The following is a 24,182-nucleotide window of genomic DNA, read 5'->3' on the forward strand; positions in this document are numbered from 1 at the left end:
ACCAATTTGGTCCCTATTCAGATTGTTAAATTTACTTGTACCATGTCAATGAAACCACCAACATTTTAATTTTGGTTTCTGTTCATCAATCAGTTGAAGGGATTGGTGAAAGAAAGTGCTATTTCACAAGAGTGATATTTTGAGTCACTGCTGGTTGTATATTGCTTAAATTGAAAGACAAGCACATCAGTGTAATAAAACAAAACAGTTTATTTAGTAGACAGTTATTTCTAGCAGTATGAATGGTGGTACTGGTTACCAGCCTGTGCTGCATTGGAAAACACAAGAGGTACCATGATGAGACTAATCTCTACTAAATTAATTGTTAGCATTTTCTTCCAATGACACCTTCAGTTATTGTGTTGCAAATTGGGAACAGATCTTCCAATTACCCAAATCTCTATGAATGATGGAGTTATAACTGTCTTGCTTTTGGTGATTCTCATTTCCTCCAGTATCAGCTACAATGGCAATAGCCAGTTTTGTTTTAGTATCAGTCACACTTGTCTGAGGTCTGTTTTTATGATTATTGATGGTCAGCCTAAAAGGTTTAGGAATGCATGGTTTCATGACAATAGAAATTTTTTTTGAGTTTCCAGCTGCACTGAGTGGTCAAATATCCCCGAGCATTCAGCAGAATACTTCTCAGTCATTGTCATAACTAATGAGGAGCATTCAGCCAGAAGCTTATGGGCTTTTAATTACTTGATGTAGTGGAAAGCTCAAGAAAATTGTGAAAGAAAAGGGTTTCCTTTCCCTCATGAATCACATTAGAACAATTTTCAGATCAAGCTTCTGCTCTATACAGTTAAAGCAACACTGCTATTTTCTTGAACAAATTGTTATGAAACTTAAACACCATGTGTTTCCCTGTTGTAGTCTCACATAATGCTTCACACTCATTGTTTCTGAAAGGCTGCTGTCATCAAATACTTTTTGCCTAGTGTGTTGCTGTATACTCTCCATGTGCAGGCACACACACACACACACATGAAACAGACACTGCCATTTGGATTCTAGTCCAATCACAAACATTTTTAATTCACCTTGTACATTAATATCCATAAGTTAACAGATTATCAAGGTTATCATGGTTCATGAAACAAAATAGAACACAGAGATATAATACACATGCTAAAAGGTGTCTAGCAACATTGCAGCACATGATGCAGTATAAAGGTACTCCACAATACTGGCCATGGGCCAAGTGTGGCACTTGATTATTTTTTATGTCCCTCCACCTGTGCACAAAGTCTGTCAGTACAGATTATAGTGCCCTCGCTTGCCAATATAGCACAATGGCTCTTTACTGTATCAATCCTGTTACACAGTATTGGCAGGTTTTCGTAAAATGTGCTAGGGACACACCAGATGAACAGAGGGCAGAAATCACCCCTCATTATAAACTATAACTTGTTCATAAATGGCATTACAAACTCATAGTCCCTCTGTTCACTCACTGTAAGCATTACATCACATTCATCACACCATGTTGTACTTTTGTGTGAAGAGAATGCACCTGGCAAGTAATTGAGCATACATAGCAATCTCTGAAAGCTGACATCACGTGTGTTGTATGTTTCCACCTCGTCTTATCACAGTGTTGCAACATTTTAAATACTTCTTCTTATGTCTACAGATGTAAATTTACTGACAGATGGTAGTGCTGCTCTCCATGACATCAGTAGACTACAACTGTATTCACATAAAATCCATCTGATTTGTGTTCTATCTATGCAGATTTTTTCTTGAATGGACATGGCTCTAAAACTGTTAAATTACTACTGTCAGTAGCCAAAAGGGAAGCATGCTAGTAACAATAAAAAATTAAAAAGAGAACATTGTTGTGAAGCTACATATATTCACTAATTCTGTCATACTTAGACAGTAACAAAATCATTACAACTGTGTATTACCATTTCTGCGAGACAAGATGGAAAATCTAAAACATCCATTAGGGTTGCTAGCTGCAGTGGAGAATTTTACAAAGTATAATGGCTCATTGGCATGAAGGGGAAAAAAAGAAAAGAAACAATAAAGCCAGTTAAAGGTTCCATACTAGCATTTGCCTAATGTGATTGAAAGTAATTTAAGTTAGAATGATAATAAGAGGAACTGAAATTGATTCTCCTAAACTGCAGTTGAGGATGTTAATCAGTGGACTTACCAGTCAAGAAGACTCCCTTTCAATGTGTTGGCTCTTAACCACGTCCAGCCACATATTGATTGTTCCATTCCTAATGTGAACTGTAGGCACTGTACCATCACTTCAGAACTGATGGGTAAAAGGCTTGAGGAAGATATGTGTGCAAGGATTGCAAGTAGTGTGAGCACTGCTGGGAACCCAGACTTTCATGTATTGCATGTATTGTATTTTATTGATCCAAGTAGTCATAATATTGTACAATTTGCACATATGATATTGATAAAGTCAGCATACATTTTTACAACTAATTTTTACAATTACATTGTTACAATTCTAGTTGTTTCTTGAAAGTTTGCTCAATATTACAACATGGTAATACATATTACACTGTACTTTCACTTGTTCATATTTGAGGGAAACATGCACAATAATCATGTGTAAGTGATCAATTATTAAAAAATTTACTATGTATTACCTTTTTCAAAAAAATTATTTATTGTGTAAAAGTTTTGCTCCAGAAGATTTTTTTTAAATTTATATCTGAAAACGCTTGGTATTTCTGTTTAATTTCAGCTGGTAGGTTATTATACATCTGTACCCGCAACATTTAGGACACTTTTTGGTAACAAGTTTTTCTGGCCTGAAAGATACGTAGGTTAGACTGCTGTCTCATTTCTTACTTATGAATGTGTTCATTTAATATTAATGGGCTGTCTTTGCTTAATAGGTAAGATTTAACAAATGGTATAATACTATAAATGTAAACAGATGGCAGTATCATAATGCCAAGTTTCGTGAAATGTTGCCTGCCTCTGTTGCCTCAGATTGCATATTATGTGTTGCATTTTTTTGCATTTTAAAGTCATCTCTACTAAGAATAACATACTTGTGTAAGAACTACTTTAGTGCTTGATTTGCTGAGTACCCTTAGTATATAATACACAGTTGATAGCTCATTTGAGATAGAACTGATGTGTATGTTTTTTGCACATTTATGATGAGATTGTTCTCATTGAATCAGTCACTCAATGATGACATAAGTGGTTTAATATTTTGATCATGGTCAGCTTTGTCTGTGCCAGTTACCAGAATACTTGTTTTATGTGCAAATAGCCGTTTAGGTCATCAACATACAACAGAAACAGTATGGGTCCCAAGATTGAGCCTTGCGGTACACCATATATAACAGGCATTTTTTCAGAGGAGTGCACAATACACTTATGGGCATTGATGTTCTTTTTTTTTAATTTTATTTCGACCTTTTGCAATCTGTTTCATAGATACAAATCTAACCATTGGTTCGCAGTTCCTCTCATACCTTTATTGACCAACTTCCTGAGGAGTATGGTGTGGTCAGTAGTGTCAAAAGCTTCAGACAAATCTAAAAAAAGTACCAGTCGAAATTTCTTTGTTATCTAATGGTTTTATGGTTGTGTTGAGATTCATACAGTGCTGTGGTTGTTGTTTTAGATCTTCTAAATGCATGCTGGTGCTCCAACAGTAAAGAGACTGCGTTAACAAAATTTTCTAATCTGGTGTAAACCAATTTCTCTAATATTTTTGAAAATGTGCAGAGTTGTGCTCCTGGCCTGTAATTAGCTACATCATTTCGTAGTCCCTTTTTGTGGAGTTGGGTAACTTTAGCAACCTGTGGGAGGTCAGGTAAATGTCCATTACTAAAGGATGCATTAATTGTAACAGTTAATGGTTCTACAATGTATTCCCCACAATTCCTTAGAATAAAATCTGGTATGTTGTCACTGCAACTGGAGAATTTATTTTTTTGTCTTTATATAACTGTGAGCACTTCAGTGTTTGAGGCTTTGTGGAGAAACACTGATGCTTTTATGGTTTCCACTTGTGTAGGGTGTTGTGTTCTCGCTCTATGGTAGTTCTTTTTTATCAGGTTTTCAGCTATTGAACTGAAATAGTCATTAAAATCACTTATGATTTTTTTGGGTTCTGATGTCAACTCATCATTTAGACTGAGCTTCAAGGTTTTGTTTGTAAGATGGTTCTCATTGTCAGTTTCATTTTTCACAACTTTCCAAATGTCTTTCACTTTATTTCTACATACTGTTATTAATTTATCATAATATAATTTTTCTGCTTGCTGAATTGCTTTTTAGAAGACAGTGCACTAAGACTTAAAGAATGCTCTAAACGTATCATTTATCTCAGGGTGTTTTATTGACAAACTTATTTAATTGGATAGATAAAAAAATCTAGTCACCAAGCAGGGGCAGAACACTCGTATAAAAGCCTGTTGTAATTGGCAAGCTTTTGGAGCCAGTGGCTCATTCTTCAAGCAGTGGGGTTGAAGGGGAAGGAAAAAGGGTGAAGGAAAGGGACTGAAGAGCTCTAGGAAAAGTGGTAGATTTTGGGAAAGCCACACAGAACTGCAGATCAGGGGAGACTTACAGTACGGGATGAGAAGGAAAGACTGATTGTTGGGGGATGTATTTCATATAGTTCTTCAGGTAGCACTTTTTTGGCTAGAGACTATTATCCGTTTTGTTACACATGTATTTCTGCATTTGTTTCCAGTTCTTAATGGGAATGCAATGTTGAACTAATGAAGAAATATTTTGTGAAAGTAATTAAGCCTGGAACTAATGAAGAAATGTTTTATGAAAGGAATTAAGCTTGCTACTCACATCATTTTTTTCAGGTTCCTCTGACAAGTTCTTAGTCTCTAGAAGGTAAGTGTTTTTAATTATGTTTTCTTCATTAAGCTGCCTTTGCACTGTACTTTTTATAGGACATTGATTTTTTCAGTGTAAATTCATTGTTAGCATCTGGGCTTCATGGTCACTGTAACCTGTGTTAATGATTTCAGTTGAGTAGTATTGCTTATCTACATTTATAAACATCTGGTTGAGAGCTGCTGATGTGTTTTCATTGATTCTTGTTGGAATTTCAGCAGTTGGAGATAACTCAAATGAATTACTAATATTTGGGCATTATTCTGTGCTCTTTCCATGTTCAAGGAAGTTGATATTAAAATCTCCACATACTGGCAAAATTTTATTGTCTGTATGAAGTTTGTTTAGTAGTATACCAAGAGAATGATTCAAGGGAGTGACTGAAAATCTGGATTTTATGGTCTGTACAAGTTCAGTATCAATGTCATAGTCTGTCAAGATAATTGAAGAAAATTCAAAATCTTTTACTGTCAGCATATTGATGTGCTTTGTGAGGTGTTTGTAGTTCACATTCATTATAACATAGATAGCTGTACCACCTCCCTTACTTTCATTTTGACAAGATTGCCTAACTTGATTATATTCTCCAACTGGTGTTTTTTTTCCAACATTACCTTTTGTTAGCCAATGCTCAGTGATACCAAGAACATCTAATTGTAAATTAGTTTTCAGGAGTAGCTCTATTTCTAACAATTTACTAAACATTGACTGCACATTGTGTTTTAATATTTTAAGAGGTACTAATGTCTGTTTTCCATTGGGACAGATTGCTTTTTTGTGTGATTTAGACTGTAGATAAAGTTTTGGGGCACCATTCACCAAGTTCTCGTCTAATGAACGTTTATGAAGTTTAATTTCTGCACCTGTTGCATTTTGGTGGGCTGCTAGCTGAGAGCTGTTGTTCCTGCACACAGAAAATCCTCGTTGTAGGCTGGAGGTCTGTGTTGTCATGTGCACGATCTTCTCACTGCTTTCAATGATGCTGATACAGAGTGTAGTTGCACATTTCTTCTTGTTGTATCTTGAAGATCTTCAGTTGAGGAGGGCTAGATGCTCTTGTTGGTAACACATCCAGGGTCTTTGATAGTTGTCATAGTCTTGACTAATCAATGTTTTTCATGCACCTGCAATTCAACCTTTTTACTGACAAACATAAACAATATGAACCAGTAATCAGAAATTTCTGTGTTTTATGACCATTTTTAGATGGACCTGTAAGTTATTGAACGAAAACCCTCACTAGAGAAGCAAGTTACAAAGTAAAAGAAACATGGCCAGCTTATTTCAGTTTATATGAAAATTATCACATGTTTGAGGAAATTAATATTAGCTGTAACCATTAAGGCCCATAGTGGGTAATGGAAGCTTTTGTGAACGATGACTGCCAAGTTGAACTTCAGAACGCTTTATTCATGGCACAATTTCATATTAAGTTTGGTTCAGTTAACAACTGAAAGAGCGGTTGTGAGAACTAAAAAGTAACAGAAGCCAAGTCCACTGGTATGATAATAATTCTGTAGGGAGGCTTCATCTCAAGTGGCTGTAACAGCAATGTCTGTAGGGTCATGCTGTGTGGCATACCATGAAGAAGTGTGGAGATTGCGCAGTATAGACCATAGTGTCTCGGATGGTCTTAGCAAGTTCAAGTTGATGGGTTACAAGGTGTAGCTGGCTTCTGTCGTGGAACAGAATGAGCAATTTCATGCTGCTGCTGGAGGTTGTACTCTGCCTTAAATATCTAGCAGGACGAAGTTTGACTGTAATCACATGATTAGCAGATGGAACATGTTTTCTCAATAGCAGTAGTGTAGATTTCTTAATACACGCACTGCTCTTAAGTGTGGCTGGTGGTGCCTGTGTCAATCAGAGAATCAACAGACTGTTTGTAAATGGTATCATGTCCATAACACGTGGTACCCTTGAGATGTTTGTAAATTGTTTATCACGAAGAAAGCCCTGTGGGCCAATGGTAAGTAAACCTGCAAGGTGAAGACATTGTGCCAGAAGTGTGATGTAATTGGCCTATGGCTACTTCATAACAGTAACAGCATTGGTTTCTCTAACATACTTCTTGAGTTATTGTTTGCCAGAAATTGATATCTCCTGTATTCTGTAAGTATAAATTTGAGTCTGAATCCCCATTTTTCAATTAACAATCTTTTCTTCTGTGGTATGATACACATTTTAAGACGTTAATTACAAAATATAGCTACATAGAGAAAGTTATGTATGTGAACTTCCTTATTGACATAACTGAAAGTTGAATTATATGCATGTGCTTATTCATCAGTTTCCTTGCAGGATTTCAGAGGCAACTTCTGGACAATAGTGCTTTGATTGTCCTAATTGCCTTCAAAGTTGGTTTCCTGGTGCTCCCAGTACATGTTATACAATATAATCAGTTACCTCCTATCTCAGCAATGATCCTCCTTTGTGAGCAGGTAAGTCTTGGAATCTGTATGTTTGTGACATTTCTCTATAAAGTACTTACATAAAATGGCTCTGAGCACTATGGGACTTAACTGCTGAGGTCATTAGTCCCCTAGAACTTAGATCTACTTAAACCTAACTAACCTAAGGACATCACACACATCCATGCCCGTGGCAGGATTCGAACCTGCGACCGTAGCAGTCGCGCGGTTCCGGACTGAGCGCCTAGAACCGTTAGACCACCGCGGCCGGCGTACTTACATAATCATTAATGAAGTAGTAGTACAGTTCAAATCATAGACTTCTTCAGATTAGGTTACAGATTAGGTTAGATTTATTTCTTATTCCAATAGATCCATAATAAGTAGATCATTCAGGAACAATCACCTCCAAAGATAATTGTAACCTTATCTCCATAACAGAAGACAGTGTTATACAACTATATCAACAACAGGGATTTAAGTAAAAGTAAGCTCATGGGGAAGGAACTACAGATAAGGCACCTTTCAGGGCTTAGCATACAGTTCTTAGCAGATATCTGTGATCTGATTTCAGACATAATTTTTAATTGCAATGTTTGTCAGTGACAGAAGCATGCTGATCAAGAATTCAAAGCAAACTGTAAAAGTCACAGATTGCTACTTACCATATATTAGGCACATCAAGTTGCAAACAGGCACAATTAAAAGACACTTACATATAGTTTTCAGGCACAGCCTCCATCAGTCAAAGAGACACACACACACCATTTGCACACACAAGCAAGCAAGCACACTTCATGCACAGACTATGGGCAACTTCAGCATCTTGGGCCAGAATGCAGAAATAAATCTAATTTAATCTCTGTTCTAATGTGAAGAAGTGTACATAAAGTCTGATTTGAGCTTTACTATTAATTCATTAATAATTATGTGACTACTTTATAGAGAAATGTCTCAAATACCATTAAATAATAATTAGTGTAAGCTGATGACTATTATTACTACATAACCATGTAATAAAATTAGTGTGTCACAGTGTTTTGTAATTGGATGTATCATATTCTCTCCTTCAGTTCAGTTGTGTCATGGTCATTTTTAAGGGATTTGCTCAAGTTTTATTCTTCATAGTGTGTTCTTTCTCTTAGAAAAGCACATATTCCATCCAGAATGTTTCATCATCATATTATTTTGCACTCATTTCATATTTGTTAATCTTACGTTTTGTGTTATAGATGCGAATGATAATGAAGAGCTATGCATTTTTACGAAGTCAAGTGCCAAAAGTTAAAATGTTCAAGCCTCATACTGATGCAACAGATGTCCTACTACCAGACTTCAACCACTTTGTGTATTTCATGTTTGCTCCAGCCCTTGTTTATAGAGACTCATATCCAAGGTAAGTTCAACATTTTTTCTTCTCCCTTCTATTAACAATTTTTCCCCTATAGAGTTGAAAATTCATAAAAATGAGTACATCAATGTAGCTTTGAGAATGTTCAACAATATTTTTCGTTTCCAATGTCAGTACACAAGATATTCATGAAAAATTTCTTGATACAAAGTTCGTGAATTTGTGCCTTTCCTAACTGTTTGACTACAGCAAATTACATCTTTAGAATTGAGTTTTGATTTGCCATCATTCATTCATATTTCGTATAGTGCCTCCAAGAGTTCTAAACCCGGTCAGAAAGAATAATAATCTCTGATTATGTTGACTGTGTGCACTGTGTTTATATTTAGCTCTCAGGCAGGGGTGCCATTTTTCATAAAACGAGTAGGCGTGCGGCGTACTTTGAACATATGTCTTTATGTTACCAAGGCAAACATGTATGTACAAAATCACTGTTTAATCTTAGTGTAATTAATGAATGGCAAAATAAAATTGCATAATATGACCTAAAGCACTTTTTAGTTCAACAATGAAATGAACCTCCATTGTATCACTCTGTTGCCATGTACAGGTGATACCCCACAGTAATGACAACTGGAAGTTTTAAACAGTGCAGCTGCATCAGATCCCAGCCAGCCACTTATTCAATTACTAATTATCTTGTAGACAACTGCCTCATTGTGGGATTGTGTGACTAGCCCACAATCTGTGTCATTTTCGTGCACACAATGTAAATTTTTTCACATCTTGCCTGCTGTTTATTTTATATTACTGCTGCTCACATGGATATATGGTAAAACAATTTATTACTGTGTTAGCTGAAGCAATAATGAATGAATAGGCATGGGCTTGTAACTGTGAAACAACAATGGAATGGTGCAAAACAATTTTATTTGTGGTTGGTGCACTTTATGCTTAGACACACCTGCTCGGGGGTTAACAGAAACTAACTAAACCTCAAAAACTTAACAAAACTTGTGAGCACTGGCTTTTGCAGATTACTAAACAACAAGTTTCAGAATAAAATGTAATTTTTCTGTTTTTGGTACACAGTGTCAATATGAATGGAAATCCTCCAGGAATAAAGGCCACCATAACTGAAGAAAATCTTCTTTCATATTTCTGAAATACTAATAGATGGCAATTCACCCTGACAAAAATTTGGTGTACGGTCTATAAAGATGAAGTTTTATGCAGGTTCACTTTTCTAGTCATTTGTAAAGACATTCCTAGTGCAGAGGAATACAAGACACCATTCATAGTTAACTTTGTTATACTGTTACACAAACAGACAAAGATTTAATTTGCTCAAATGTCTGGGTTTCCTATTTGATCTAAATTTCATTGTTTGTTTACACTATATGTAACTAATGTTCAGCCAGACCTTCTCTGTATTTTATTTTTCTCATATCATTACTTACACTTCTCGTATACAAAACTTCTCTCCAACAATGTGTTGTATACCTAACTCTACTATGGAAGTATTTCCTTACTGGGTGACAGGGAACATCCCAATATTGGAGTCAATATAGTTGATAGTGGGTATATTTTATTCACAAAGAACAATTTATCATGTCTACAGCATATCATGATTCAGAATATGCTGCTGTCTTTGACTGGGCCACAGATATTCCTCTGCTCTCTGTGCATGATAAGATGTGTCATGGCTGGTTGCAAAGCATGACATGTCTGGAACATTTCTCATAGTCATGTCATGTGAAACACTGGTGCTGGTCGGGTAGCAAGTGGTATGAAAGATATCTCATGTGACTGTACCAGTACTTTTCTGTCCGGCTGGGGATGAAGAGAGCAACAGTAGTGAGTTCACCTCTGCAGCAGGAACTCCCCAGCCTGTGGTGGGAGTGCAGGCAGCAATGATGGTAGGAGCATAAGGCAGGCGATAGTGAGGATGCCATCTGTTGAAAGGCAGGATGATATAGTGACATGGTCAATGTCAGAGAATAGTGTGTACATGTAGTAAGTCATTGGATGCATGTAACATCCCATGTCAGTGTTGCCATTGTAGGCAGCACAGCAAAGGTCATTATCAATGAGTTTGACAGTAATGTTACTACCCACACACTAGGTAGTAGCCAGTTGTTGCCACAATTGGTGACAATATTCTCCTGGAGAACCCATGCTGGTTTCAATTAGTTAATCAAAATGGTCATTCATGTGTCAGTAATCGGAATGTCAAATGCGTGTGTGCCTCTCTTTAAGAACTTAAAAAAATGTCCTATGTATGGCAGCAGTAGTGCCGGCCGGACCATGTTGTCCGGTGGCATGATATGTTAGTAATGTAAACGTACTTTGTGTATGAAGACCTTGGGCACAGAGTGTGGAGAAGGATGTGACATTTGGATATGTCTAATATGGTCCATTACCCACTGAACCAGTGTAGATAGGTCCATTTGTTCAGTGTCTTACATGGGTAGAACAAACTAAGTGAGAAAGTCTAGTAATTCACCATATAGTGTCTCAGTGTGGGACACTTCCAGGTCCTCTTTGAAATTGGTTCAGACACTAAGCAGTACCCATGGTAATGCTTCTGTCCCTAGCCCGCCATGGCACACAAAGTCAGCCTTGAGGGTCCCGTGCCACTATTCAACTCATTTTCGGGGTGCTAGGCTGTAGTGCAGTTGTGTTTGATTCCACATAGATTAACATTGTGCTGAACAGTGTTGATTCAAATTGGCACTCTTGGTCTGTAGTTACCATGTCTGGCATGCTGAAATGGGCTACGCAGCCTTTTACAAAGGCACAGCCCATGAACTTGGCCATGACAGCCTTGGGGGTGACTGGAATGTGGCAACATATATCTTGGTGCAGGAGCAAAGAATGTTATGTGTCCAGAGAGAGAGAGAGAGAGAGAGAGAGAGAGAGAGAGGGAGAGAGAGTAGGAAGTCAATTCTCACTACTGGTTCTGTGACATAAAAGGTCCATGTGAGTTGGTGATAAGGTGACAATTATAAGCTGCATGTGGTAGGTCTGTGTACTGTGATTCACTGAATTGTATAAATGCATGGTGTCTTTTCTTTTGGACATGTTCAAAAGAACAGACATCACACTGAATCCGCAGCTCTGATACATATTATGTATTCATATGACTGATTCACCTTGATGAACAGTGAATCCACCACTTTCAGTGCAGATGCACAATTACATCAGACCTCCTATGGAAATCTCAAAGCAGCAAGCATGGAGGACACGGACAGGGACTGCGGATAGCTGGGAGCTTGGGTCGGTCAAGAGGCATGCCAAGATAATCCATGCAGTTTGCAACAAAGACTGTGTTCAAGTGGTGCAGTGGTTAACATATGTGGTTAGTGAGCAGGAGATCCAGAGTTCAAATCCTGGTCAAGCACACATTTTCATTCATTGCCACTGAGTACGTGTGAAGTCCCAGTGCAGCTGATATCAATAGTTCTTTCTATTTGCTTTCCTTTCTTCCACCTCCACCTTCAATTTACAAAAGATGTTTGACTTATTAGATGCATGAAGCTGTAGTGCTGGTGTTCCATCAAGTGCATTCTTGAATTATGATCGAAGATGTACAGTCAGCCTCCCTGGTGTGAAGTCAAGGGGGCATGTGCTAGAGTCACCCATAGTGACAGTCAGAAACTTGCTGGTATTATGCAAGGTGATGGGCTTGTAGCAGCCAGTGTCTGAAGTTTTTGAACATACACAGTGCACAGTGGTCACAGGTCATGGCACCAAAACTGTAAACTGTGCCAGAACAGCCATGACTTTGATGTCCATGGTACCAATGGCCATCTTGCCATGTAGCACTGATGTGACTTGTGGTCTGCTCATTGCTCCTTTTGATTGAGGGTAGTGACATCTTCTTGATGCATAATCATGGAGGATAGCACCAGGTCAGTCAGTGGGGTGCCCAGTGATGGTTGAATTATTGATTTTTCTGGTGGTGCAGAAGTTTTAAAACATTCTGACCACTGGCATCAAACCTTTTCCCGGGGGTTTAGCTTCATTTGATATCATTGTCAGTTGCAGTTGTGCTGGAAGTATAGCAATCCAGAGTGTCAAAATGGGCAGCATCTGGCATGAGGTCAATTTTAACTCAGGGTTATCACAAAAGCTGAGATGTCATTCTATCAGCATAGTTCGTTTTAGCTGTTGCTTGGTTGTCTTTGAGAGTCACTGTAATAGTGCAGATCTGACTGCATCATTCTTGTTATGGGTAGGGTAGACATTGTAGTTGACTTGTGAACCATATTACAGTTTCAAATAATTTCTACTTAGTGGTTTTGTGCACGGTACTGAGAATTTGGGTTAAATTCCCATTCAAAGTTCAGCAACAAGTTGTCTGTTGCTGCCATCATCATAGAGTACTAAGAGTTCTGTTGGTCAGTAACATTGCACTCATAGCCATTGTAAACTCATGTTTTATCACAGTCCAGTGAGCTGCACTTCACTCACATTAATCCCAGATGGGATGTTCCAGAGAGTTGCTAATGCTGCATTTACTATAACAGATGCCCACATTGTTACTGCGCATTAAGATTCAGATGAAAATTTGCATCATGCATTTTATGGTAGAGGTGACAATGAATGTCCCAATAACAGAGTGTGATGGCTGATAGTGAAATACTTCATTCAAAAAATGCAATACATCAACAGGTCTACATCATATCATGAGTCAGAATGCACTGCTGTCTTTGTCTCACTGACTGATATGTCTCTGCTTTTTGGCCAGAAATGCATGTCACTATCACTATCCCCACATTACAATTTATTAACAATGGATTATGAAGATATCTTTCTGTTTTGAATTTACTTAATCTCATATACACTCTTGCTGTCATGTACCTTCTTCCCACTCCCTCTTCCCTATTCATCATCTTCTCTTCCCCTTCCTTCACATTTACTGATTTTTTTTGTGTTCCCATTCTGTCTCTCTTTTATATGTTGTAGTTTCTGAAAATGTCTCTTCCTTTTTAAAGCAAGCTCTTCTTCTCCATTGTTTGTATCTTCATTCACTTTTTTCTGTCAATGTCTGTCTTACATCTCATCAACTGTACTTAGATATTTTTGTTAGTTTCCCTCCCCTGTGATTTCACAAATACACTCAATCCACTACTAATTTTAAAACTGTGTATTAATGTACAATATAAGCTGTAGCATGAACTGGATGATTTTTAAATCATTAAATAAATAAATCTTAGTTAATTAATATTCCTGGTCTAGATGGCCCCATGTATTCTGTTGTGCCTGTGCCCTCCTGAAATGTTTTGTGGTTCATGGCTGGATGAGGAGAGTGTGGTATGATGAGGTGGATGGTTGGGTTCCTCTCACTGCCACACAAAATGCACACATGGTTAAAATACACTTTATTACAGGAACCAATTGAGTACTTAACTTCAATGATGTCCACCGAAGTTCTGTTGTTGACAGGAGTCAACAGGTATTAATTCTTGAATTTTGCCCATGCCCATCTCAGGAGTATATACAATTACTAATGTCCCCTCACAGCTAGCTAAGGTGTGAGGCAATGACTGTCACTGTGGAAGGTTAGAGCACAATGTGACGTATTGAGATACAATGTGATCTGAGTCCCGGTGTGACATACTGAGGTGCTGAGGCTGACTGACAGCTCGGTTGGTAGCAGTGGCCTATATGCATGGAGCCCAGGGGCCATTATTGGTGCATAGCCTGGGGGCGTGTCTTGGTCTTCTCTTGCCATAAGTGCACCTAGTGCAGCACCTGCTATACAATGGTTCCTGGTGCCAAGTGGTGTGCTGGCAAAGTCGTACGCAAGTATGTTCCTCCCCCCACCCCCCACCCCCAAATTCCACCCCATTGTGGCATACCGGAAGTGTGAACAACAACAGAGAGGGGGGGGGGGGGGAAGCTGGATGTAGAGATGAGCCAGGAGCTGTAGCTGTGGAGGACAGTGTGTTCCTGGCTGTACCCCACCCTCTGGCTTGTGAGAGCAGAGGAATGTCCTCCCAAAAACTCTGTTCAGGATACACATACAATTCTGAGGGTGTCTGCAGGGGCAGTGACGAGGGCAGTGGTGTGTCCAGGTCCATCGAATTGGAGAGTGATAATGGTGGAGGCGAGGGTGTGATGTCCATTGGTTCATCCTGGGATGCTGTGGTGGTACCAGCAGATGGCTGCGATGTACGCATGGTTCAGTGTGGCTGTGAATCTGGAGGAAGAAAAGCAGCAGAATCACAGGGCAAACCGTTCTGGTGATGGCACTGCAAACCACCGAGACGTGCAGTTAGATACATATATGTACCAATGTGTTTCTGGATCTTGCCTCGCACCCAGTAATGACCTTGGCCAAAAACCCTGCAAGTAATAAGATCACAAAGTGCAAAATGATACTTGCGGACCATAGGCAGCGCCGGATCCTGCAATAGGTGGAGCAAGTGAAGCAGTGTCCAATAGCGGAGGCCATGCAGAAGTTCTGCAGTGATGGTCCGTCATGTGGGTGGGAGCGATAAGAGACAAGAAAGGGTTGCAGTGGCTGTTTCTGTGTGTGGAAGGTGAGAACATCGCCATCTACTGTTTAAAAGTGTGTACAAAGCTTGCTGCTTCTCTGTTGGACTGGGAGTGAAACACAGTACTTGTTAGATGATGAGTGCCTTTTGTTCTCAAAACTGTTGAAAGTCCTGTGACTTGAACTGAGGTCTATTATCTGTAACAATGACTTCAGGCAATCCTTCAATGGAAAAATTGAGGACAGCACTTGAATGGTGCTAAGCGATGTGGTAGAGTCCATGAGCACTGCAAATGGTAACTTGCTAAAATAGTCTACCACCATATGTCAACAAGTGACGCAGAACGATCCTGAAAAATCATTTTGCACTCATTCCCATGGCTATTGAGTCTTAGGCCAAGCTGAGAATGTTGGTGGCGGAGTGGATTGATTGTCTGCCCAGGCGCAACACTGTGACATTACTTTTTTTTGTGATAAGTTCCTATGGGACCAAACTGCTGAGGTCATTGGCCCCTAGGCTTACACACTACTTAATCTAACTTAAACTAACTTATGCTAAGGACAACACACACACTCATGCCCGAGGGAGGACTCAAACATCCAACAGGGGGAGCTGCGTGATCCCCAGCTAGGTGCCTCAGAGCACGCATCAGTGTGACATCATCTCTTCAATATGAGTGCCAATGTCCTGCCAAGTACAGTGCTGGGGCACTATCTGTTTGGAGGGAACAATTCCCCAATGTCCTTGGTGAAGCAGTTGTAACACGTCATTTTGCAACATTGTGGGAATGAGCACATGTGATTGGCCACTGTTAGATTGTACTAATGACAACCAAAGTATTGGTGCACTTCTAATTTCTGAATATGGTTCAATGAGCAAGGCCAAGACATGCAAATGTAATGCAAGAAAATCTTCGAATCAGGGTCCACTTCCATGGCCTGTGAAATTTTTCCGTAATTCAGTGGAAAAGAGTGCAGCAATTCAGAGTCCTGTGCGTCGATCTGGCAACAAGATGCGTCAGAGTAATCAAATTCAGAGTTGGGGATGCTCGGAAGGCAAGAAATAGCATCAGCACTGCCATGCGTTGCTGTATTTTTGTACATACCTTTGTACTAATACTGGGATAGAATCAAAGCACAGCATTGCCATTTTAGAGCAGTAAATATAGGAACCGGCTTTGACGAATGATACAAGGACTGCAAAGGCTTGTGATCTGTCATTAAATAGAACTTGTGACCGAACAGATAGTGATGGAATTTTGTCACACCATACACAATAGCGAGTGCTTCTTTCTCAATTTGTGAATAACTGCACTGAGTTTGGGTTAACAACTTTGAGGCAAAAGCAATAGGTTTGTCATGTGCACCAGTTCTTTGTGAAATTACAGTGCCGATTCCGTAAGAGGAACCAAACAAATGTAGTATGTCAAGTTGCCTAGCAGTGACTGTAGTTCAGATATATTGCCAGAAACAGACAGATCATAGATTCCAAGCAAATGGGATTGGAGCGGGTGCACACCCTGACTGTTTAGCACGTGACCTAAGTATTGTAGTTATGTCTGAAAAAATTCACACTTTTGAGATGACACTAGAGTCCTAAATCCGACAACCCTCTAAAAAGAGTACAGAAATTGGCAATGTGATCCTCTGGCGTACACCTGAGACAACAATATCATCAAGGTAGTTCGAACGGAATGGCACATGAGCAGTCAGCTGTTCCAAGTAATGTTGAAAAATGGTGGGTGCAGAGGCACTGCTGAAGGGCAAACACAAATACTTGAACAGGCTTAAGTGTGTGTTAACTACAAACACTTTCGGTGATTCATCATCTAGTGACATTTGCAAATAAGCATCACGAAAATCTATCTTAGAAAAGTAACGGCCTATGCCAAGACTGTCCGTAAGCTCCTCAGGGCAAGGCACTGAATAAGTTCCAAGTATTTTCTGTAGACTGACTGTAGTTTTGAAGTCACAAATTCGAATGCGACCTGAAGGCTTGGGCATCAAAACCAATTGACTTTCCCACTGACTAGCATGTATTGAAGCATTCACACCATTGTCTTGCAATTCTTTTAATTCACTGGCTTATTTGTCTTGTAAAGTAATGGGAGTGGGCTAAGCCCGGAGGAACTAAGGCTGTGCATTGTCTTTCAGGGTAATGTGCAGAACAGAATTATTAGCTTTTCCAAGTCCATCAGTAAAAAGGTCAGGAAATTCCTTAAGGAAACTAGCTACACTGTCTTTCGGATTAAAAGCAGTCACTGAAAATACATTGCCTTGGATGCTAAGGCCAAACAAGTCAAACGAGTCTAAGCCAAAAACATTTTCACTGTCTCTTGATTGCAACAGAGTCATAGTGTGAGATTTGTAAGTGACAGGCAAATTGTACTGTACTGGGATTTCCTGTCCATTGTATGCAGTGACGTGCGTGCTAGATTATGACAGATCTGGTGAGCCTAACTGTTTGTACATGGCATGATTAAGCAAAATTACAGAAGCACCTCTGTCCAATTGAAGGTCAACACAATGCCAGCAATTTTTAGTGTTACAAGTAGTTTGTTAGAATGGCGTCACACTGCACTGGGGCAAGATGAGAGCATAACCTTATTTAGATAACTGCTAGAACCTGTTGTAATGTTGTTACTTTAATTTGCTATGAAAGCGGTGCTGATAGACAATAAAAGCGGATTAAAAGCTGTGAGCTGTCTGGGGAAGTTAACCTTGCATTACTGAGCAATTGTTTCACCAGGTATCCAGTCTAGCCTACCAAATTCCCAACCAGACTAACGTTGTTTATAATCTTTTAATCGTCATGTGACAACCGATGATATATATATATATATATATATATATATATATATATATATATATATATATATATATATATATATATATAAAAGAGAATTTAAATGAAAAGAAATAAATCAGTTTTTATTTGGAAATTTATTTTAACATTGATCATTGAAATTTCAGTATATTGAACTTGAGTCATAACTAAGCTGGTACCTTATTTAGGACTGTAAAAATGTGAGTTTGTAATCTTACGGAACGCATCAAATAGGGAGCCAAGATTGGGAGACTACATACAACACTGCATTCATAAAATAACACACAAAGAAACGTTGAAACACATGCAAGAGGAAATTAACCACAACCAACCGATTCAATTTTCACCCAAAGAAGTTACGTTCGTAGCGCAATCCTGTCCATCATGTAATTACCACACACTGGTATACTACATTCATACTAACTCTCTGTGAAATCTTCCCGAAAAGAATAGCTGAGGGCTACTTTGATGCTCTCACCACATGCTTCACGTGGTCAACTTGGTTTACACAAAGAGTGTAACTCCACAATAATTTTGATAATTAAAATAAATTACGTCAAAACGCAATTTACTAAAGAAAAACCTCGAACTGGTTACTATCATCTTACTATTAACCTGATGGGTCAAACAATTGTATAAGCACGTGGTACTGGTCTCACAAAGTACACCCCACGTGGGTTGAACATAAAGAAAAGTTGCTATATTGAAAAATATTGTCAAGACGAGACTTTATAATCTCACGCACATTCGCATTGAAGATTGATGATGCTAGTTAGAGTTACTGATCAACAAGTGGTTCCACTTTACTCACAAAGTAGTGACAAAGCAACTACCAGAATATATTCTGAACTTCACACTCGAATTACACTGCGTTGCAATTTAAGATAACATTAGATATTTTAGAGCTAAACCTGAAATAAAGGTGATTAAATTTTCAGTTAGGCTGAACTTAAGAAATCCATTGTCCTACGGACTTAGCAGACACGCGCTTAGCCGGAGATCTTACCACTTCAGACGCTCGCCACGGACCGACTGCCGTGGTCCCTTCCTGAGGGGTGGCTCACAAATACAAACGGAAGTGACCAAAGAGTCAGCTTCCTATACCAACATGACAAGGGACAGACAGGACCATACTAAGGATAGAAACCTCTTTGCTTTTAGAAAGTGTAGCTACCTGTTCCGACATTGGTCCTACTGTTCTCTAGCAGACAGGCTTGTCTGCTACCATCCAGCATGCAACTAGAAATACATATGCTCATTCATTCTTTCACACAGAAGGGAAGGGGGATGACAGTATCTTATCATAACACAGTATATGAAAGAAAGCGGATGTAGGTTCCGTATGAGACTGTGTGACATGAATTACATATAAACTGTGTTTTAAAGTGTAGTAGTGTGACAGATCGTTCTTGTTTATGTGTAAAAGTAACACGTTCCACTACTCAGTCTCCTCCCAGATAGTCAGAAACGCCACAGTAAATTTAGAAGAGGAAATTATGCCGTAAATGACAACCGATTTAAGAACTTAACATGAAAGGAATCCAACAGAGACCTTTCACTGTGGTCAGTTTTGAAGACACTGCATTCACAGAATGTGTATGAGACCTGTTGCGAGAGTGGGAGGAATTGGCGTTCTCTCGGCATTGCAAACAAACTGCCTGGACATGGCCTTTCCTTCCACGTTAGTAACATGTCGCGTTGCACGGTGGGAATTCTTGCTGCATATGCTGAGCGAACAACGAGGGAAAGACTTCACTAGCTTTACAGGCCTGGCTACTTGTTTACTAGGCTCTCTGTGCATCTGTAGGCATGCTCGTTATGGCGGCTGAGTGAGGCGGTCACGGGCAAGAGGTGACCCGACCCGAGAAATCAGGTCTTGATCAAATTTATCGGCAGCTATGGCAACAGAATCGAACTTTTCTAATATTTTAAACACTTGATGGAGCGAAGGATCAGAGTACTTGAAAATCTGTTCTCTAATTCTGCTATCAGGGACATTGTATGTGATCATACCATGAATCGTCTTGTCACTATAAAAGTTGCCACAAGCACACATGGATTTACATTTCCTAGTGAGACTCTGTGAGTTGGTATACCAGTGATGGAACATCTGTTGCAGCTTTTTCTTGAAGTGAAAGAACTGAAATCTGGCTGCAGTGGCACGAATCTGATGATCATAATACTGACTCAATTCACCTACTACATCATCATAGGAGAGTGCGTCGGGAGATGACGTAGGGAAGAGTTTTTTAATTAAGGGAAACACAGGGGTTCCCACAGTGGAGAAGAAATAATGAGATTTCACAGTACCTAGAATTCGATGGACTTGACAGTGGGCCTGGAATTGGGTGAGATATTCGAGCCATTTTCCTTTTTCATCGAAGTGGCGAAACGGTGGAATGTTATTTGGTTGTATCAGTTCATTGGTTGGTTGGGCAGCTGATGCAGCTTGTGCGGCAAGCAGTTGCTGTACAGTAGACAGCAAAGTGGCGATTTGCTGGTTCTGAAACTGAAAAAGCTGATTTAGTTCCTGAGCAGGAGCATTCTGCGGGTGAGAGGGCAGAATAGCCATTCTAACACTAACAAATTAGAGCAAAATATGAAAACCAATGTGCAAAACCTCTGAAAAGAGAAATAGATTAGTTCTGCAGTTCCAGTCCTGTAACACATGCAACAACAAAAACAAATTACCAAATAGACTCACTGCAATGACAGCTCCCCTGCAGCAAACTAGAACACATGAAAAGCAAACAAAACTCATCACCACTTGTGGCTTTGCACTCCTGTAATGTTTTTTGGTTCCTGGCTGGATGAGTAGAGGGTGGTATGATAGGTGGGTTGTTGGTTTCCTCTCACTACAACACAAATACAGTTTATTACAGTAACCAGTTGGGTACTTAACTTCAGTGATGTCCAGTCTGAAGTTCTGTGGTTGACAGCAATCAACTTGTACTAATTCTTGAATCTTGTCCATATCCACCTAACAGCTATATACACTGACTAACATTCCCTCACAGCTAGCTAAGGTATGAGGCAACGACTATTGCTGTGGAAGAGTGGAGCACAGTGTGATGTATTGAGATGCAATGCTGTCTGAATCCTGCGACATACTCAGACTGATTGACAACTCTGTCTTTGGTGGCAGCCTATATGCACGTTGCCTTGGGTGTGTGTCTTGATGTTCTCTTGTCACAGGCGCACCTTGTTCAGTGCCTGCTATACAATGTTCGCTAGTGCTGTCAGAGATGAAAGCCAGCACAAATTCAAGTACTGATTTCAGATTCATCCTGTTCTTCTGTCTCTCTTGATATGACATCCTACAGAACCTTCCTACTTCCTCTTTGGATAGTCAGATTTCTACAAACACTTTCCTCCTTTCTACTAGATGAAGGAATCCTTGCTTCAGAATACTTGTGTCAGATTTTGTACGTTATTTCTTTGTTTTTTGTTAGATATTCGATGTGAACTTTATGAATATATCTTCTGGGTTGCAACATAAGATTACCAAGGTTGTGCAAAATAATGGGTTATTAACTTAACACAATTCACCACCCTTGCCATAAATAGTCCTAATTGTCTTTTGTCACCTGCAGTTATTCCATAAGAAAATGGTACATGAAAAAAATGAGGAGAACATTTTTTTATTTGTTCCCCCATGAATAACACTCACAACAGCTAGAGCTCTTTGTTCTAGGCTTTACTTTTTGTTTGAAGATAAGACTATTAACTTGTGGGTAAATGTGACTACACTTGATCATGGTAGACTAGAAAACCCAACTTTCGTATGAAGATAATATAGTATGAAGATGTAACAGACACAATGGAACAAACATGTACCTCAACAACAGGCTAGAACCAAACTGTCAAACATCTCATATCTGTGAGATATTGTTGATATATTTGCTGCTAACAGTAAATTCATGGTTGATAGCTGCCACAGACCCCACTCTTCCTCCCCCCCCCCCCCCACCCCACCCCAGTAGTGTGGAGTGATATCGATATGTGGCTGTGTAGGCGGAGGCAGCAGTGGGGTGATGCTGGTTATATTGTATGGAAAGTTTGTCTGACCAGTCATGTCATAGCCAGTCCTAAAGGAAGGCACAGCAGCAAGATTTTTTTGGAGATCTACAGTGGTCCAGAGCATGGATATTGGCAATGATGTAGTCCTGGAACCATGCTGGTGGACGCAAATATCAGTCCATGCAAAACATTGGTTGTCCATAGAGGGTCCACAAACCTGTGTAGGAACCTACAGTGAGACAGTGATGGTCGGGCAGTCATTGTTAGCAAGTTTAACCATGAGACTGTCTTTGTAGGTGTCAGAAGGTGGCTGAAATGACTGCAGCTGGTTGACATGGCAGGATGACAGATTTTCCTGTGGTAGGGGAAGAGCAACCAGTATGAAGAGCATACTGGCCTGTAGCTGAACAGAGGTTCTCTGGCCTGAAGTCAGACACATCAACTATGAACACAGTAGCATTATAGCAGGAAGAAGTGAAAAGACACTCACAAAAATTCACAACCTCATTTGCAGGAAGGAAGCCAAACGGTGGGGTGCTGTAGATGCACACACTGGGAGGGTTAACCCTCATGGGAGAGTCAATGTCACATGGAATCATTTTATCATGGACTGGTGCCAGCAGAGCATATCAATAGTCAAAAGGGGGCTCATCGTCCATGGTCCAAGCAGGCTCCACCCTATTAAGAGAGACTGTTTGGCATTCTCCATTGAGAAGAATGTTTAAATTGTTAGTTGAGTGACTGAGGACCTTGTGGGGGGGCCTGAGTAAGGCAGCTGGAGCCCCCACCAGGCACTATCACCAAGGAACATGATGAACTCGCAATTAGCTACATTGTTACAAATGAGCACTCGTGGAAGTGTGTGAGCATGTGGGGAAGGTGTGCGAATGTTCTTATTATGTGAATGAACACACTCAACTAATGCATGTAAGTCCTCCATGGAGGGAGAGCAGTGTCTTCAACAAACTCAGCCAGTAATATAAGCAGCTCACCATGGAGGATTTCATCCAGGGAGGCATTCAAATTATCTTTGTGGGCTGTGTGAATACTAAGCAGAACCCAAGATAAAGCTTCTGACCATGAACCTCCATGACACGTTAGGGCAGCTTTAATGGTCTGATGCTTTCATTCAATGGGACCATTACTCTGTGGGTGATATGCAGTTGTATGGTGTCTGTCTACACCATACCATGTACACAATTTGGAGAACAGCAGGGATTCGAACTGTTGTCCGTGGTCTATAGTAAGGATGAGGGATGGCCAAAACACTTCATCCACATGGAAACAAAGGCATGTGTGGCTGAGTCAGCTGTTATGTTGGCCAGGGGATCAGTTTTGACTCGTCTGGTAGTGTGATTGATACGAGACAGGATGTACTTACATCCCTTGGACAAGGAAATGGGACCAATTAAATTGAGATGCAAGTGACAGAGGCAACCCTTTGGGATGTCAGAACTGCCCAACGGTGGTCATGTGTGGCATCTGACCCTGCTATATTGGTAGAGAATACAAACCTGTGCACAGATGCAGCAGTCCTTCTGCACATGGGGCAAAACAAAATGTTCTCCGATGAGGCATGTAGTAGCCTTAAAGTCAGGGTGCGCTTTAGTGACAGTCAATGAATCACAACAAACAGTAGTAGTGGAGTCTGGCTGATGGTGGGCCACAATGTTTAGGACTGAACTGGCATCCTGGTGCAGACTTGGCCAACTCATCCAAGACTTTGAGTTTATCCTGGAATGATAATCCACTACTGCATTTCTGCTCCTTGTATGTGTCAAATGTCTGTAGCATATTGACTCATGAGGACCTTATAGTTGAATCTCCTCAGTGGAAGGTCTTGTGTTGGGTTTTGGGTGGCATCGGAAGCAGCTTACGCTCTGTGAAAATCTTGACTGTTCATCCTTCAACGTTATCATCATGAGTATCTCACGGTGGAATGTTGATCCCTTGTGCTGGGACGCCATGTGTTTCTTCAAAAAGAACCATGGGTCCGAGTTGTGTCACGAATGTGTTGCTGTAGGAGAGCACTGACTGACATGTCGCTCACATCAGCTGTAATGGTTATGTATGCACTAGGTGTGCAGGCATGACAGTGTGTGAATAAATGCAGTCCTTAGTGTGTTGAGTGCCTCAATCATTACTTCTGACCACAGAAATGAACTAGTAAGGTAATATACACAAATATACTAAAGATATCTCAAAGTGACATATGCT

The 24,182-nt window shown here is 39.9% G+C and overlaps 1 protein-coding gene across 1 annotated transcript in view; it reads left to right on the plus strand.

Moving 5' to 3' along the window:
* Positions 1-24,182, plus strand: part of LOC126458281 (sterol O-acyltransferase 2-like) — a 268,197-nt gene that overhangs the window by 147,399 nt on the left and 96,616 nt on the right. Inside the window, exons 6-7 of the mRNA XM_050095212.1 lie at positions 7,153-7,292; positions 8,495-8,658. Coding sequence (XP_049951169.1) covers positions 7,153-7,292; positions 8,495-8,658 — 304 coding nt within the window. The remainder of the gene's footprint in view (positions 1-7,152; positions 7,293-8,494; positions 8,659-24,182) is intronic.

This window comes from Schistocerca serialis, chromosome 2 (genome assembly GCF_023864345.2).
Source record: "Schistocerca serialis cubense isolate TAMUIC-IGC-003099 chromosome 2, iqSchSeri2.2, whole genome shotgun sequence".
In the NCBI taxonomy this organism is placed as follows: domain Eukaryota; kingdom Metazoa; phylum Arthropoda; class Insecta; order Orthoptera; family Acrididae; genus Schistocerca; species Schistocerca serialis.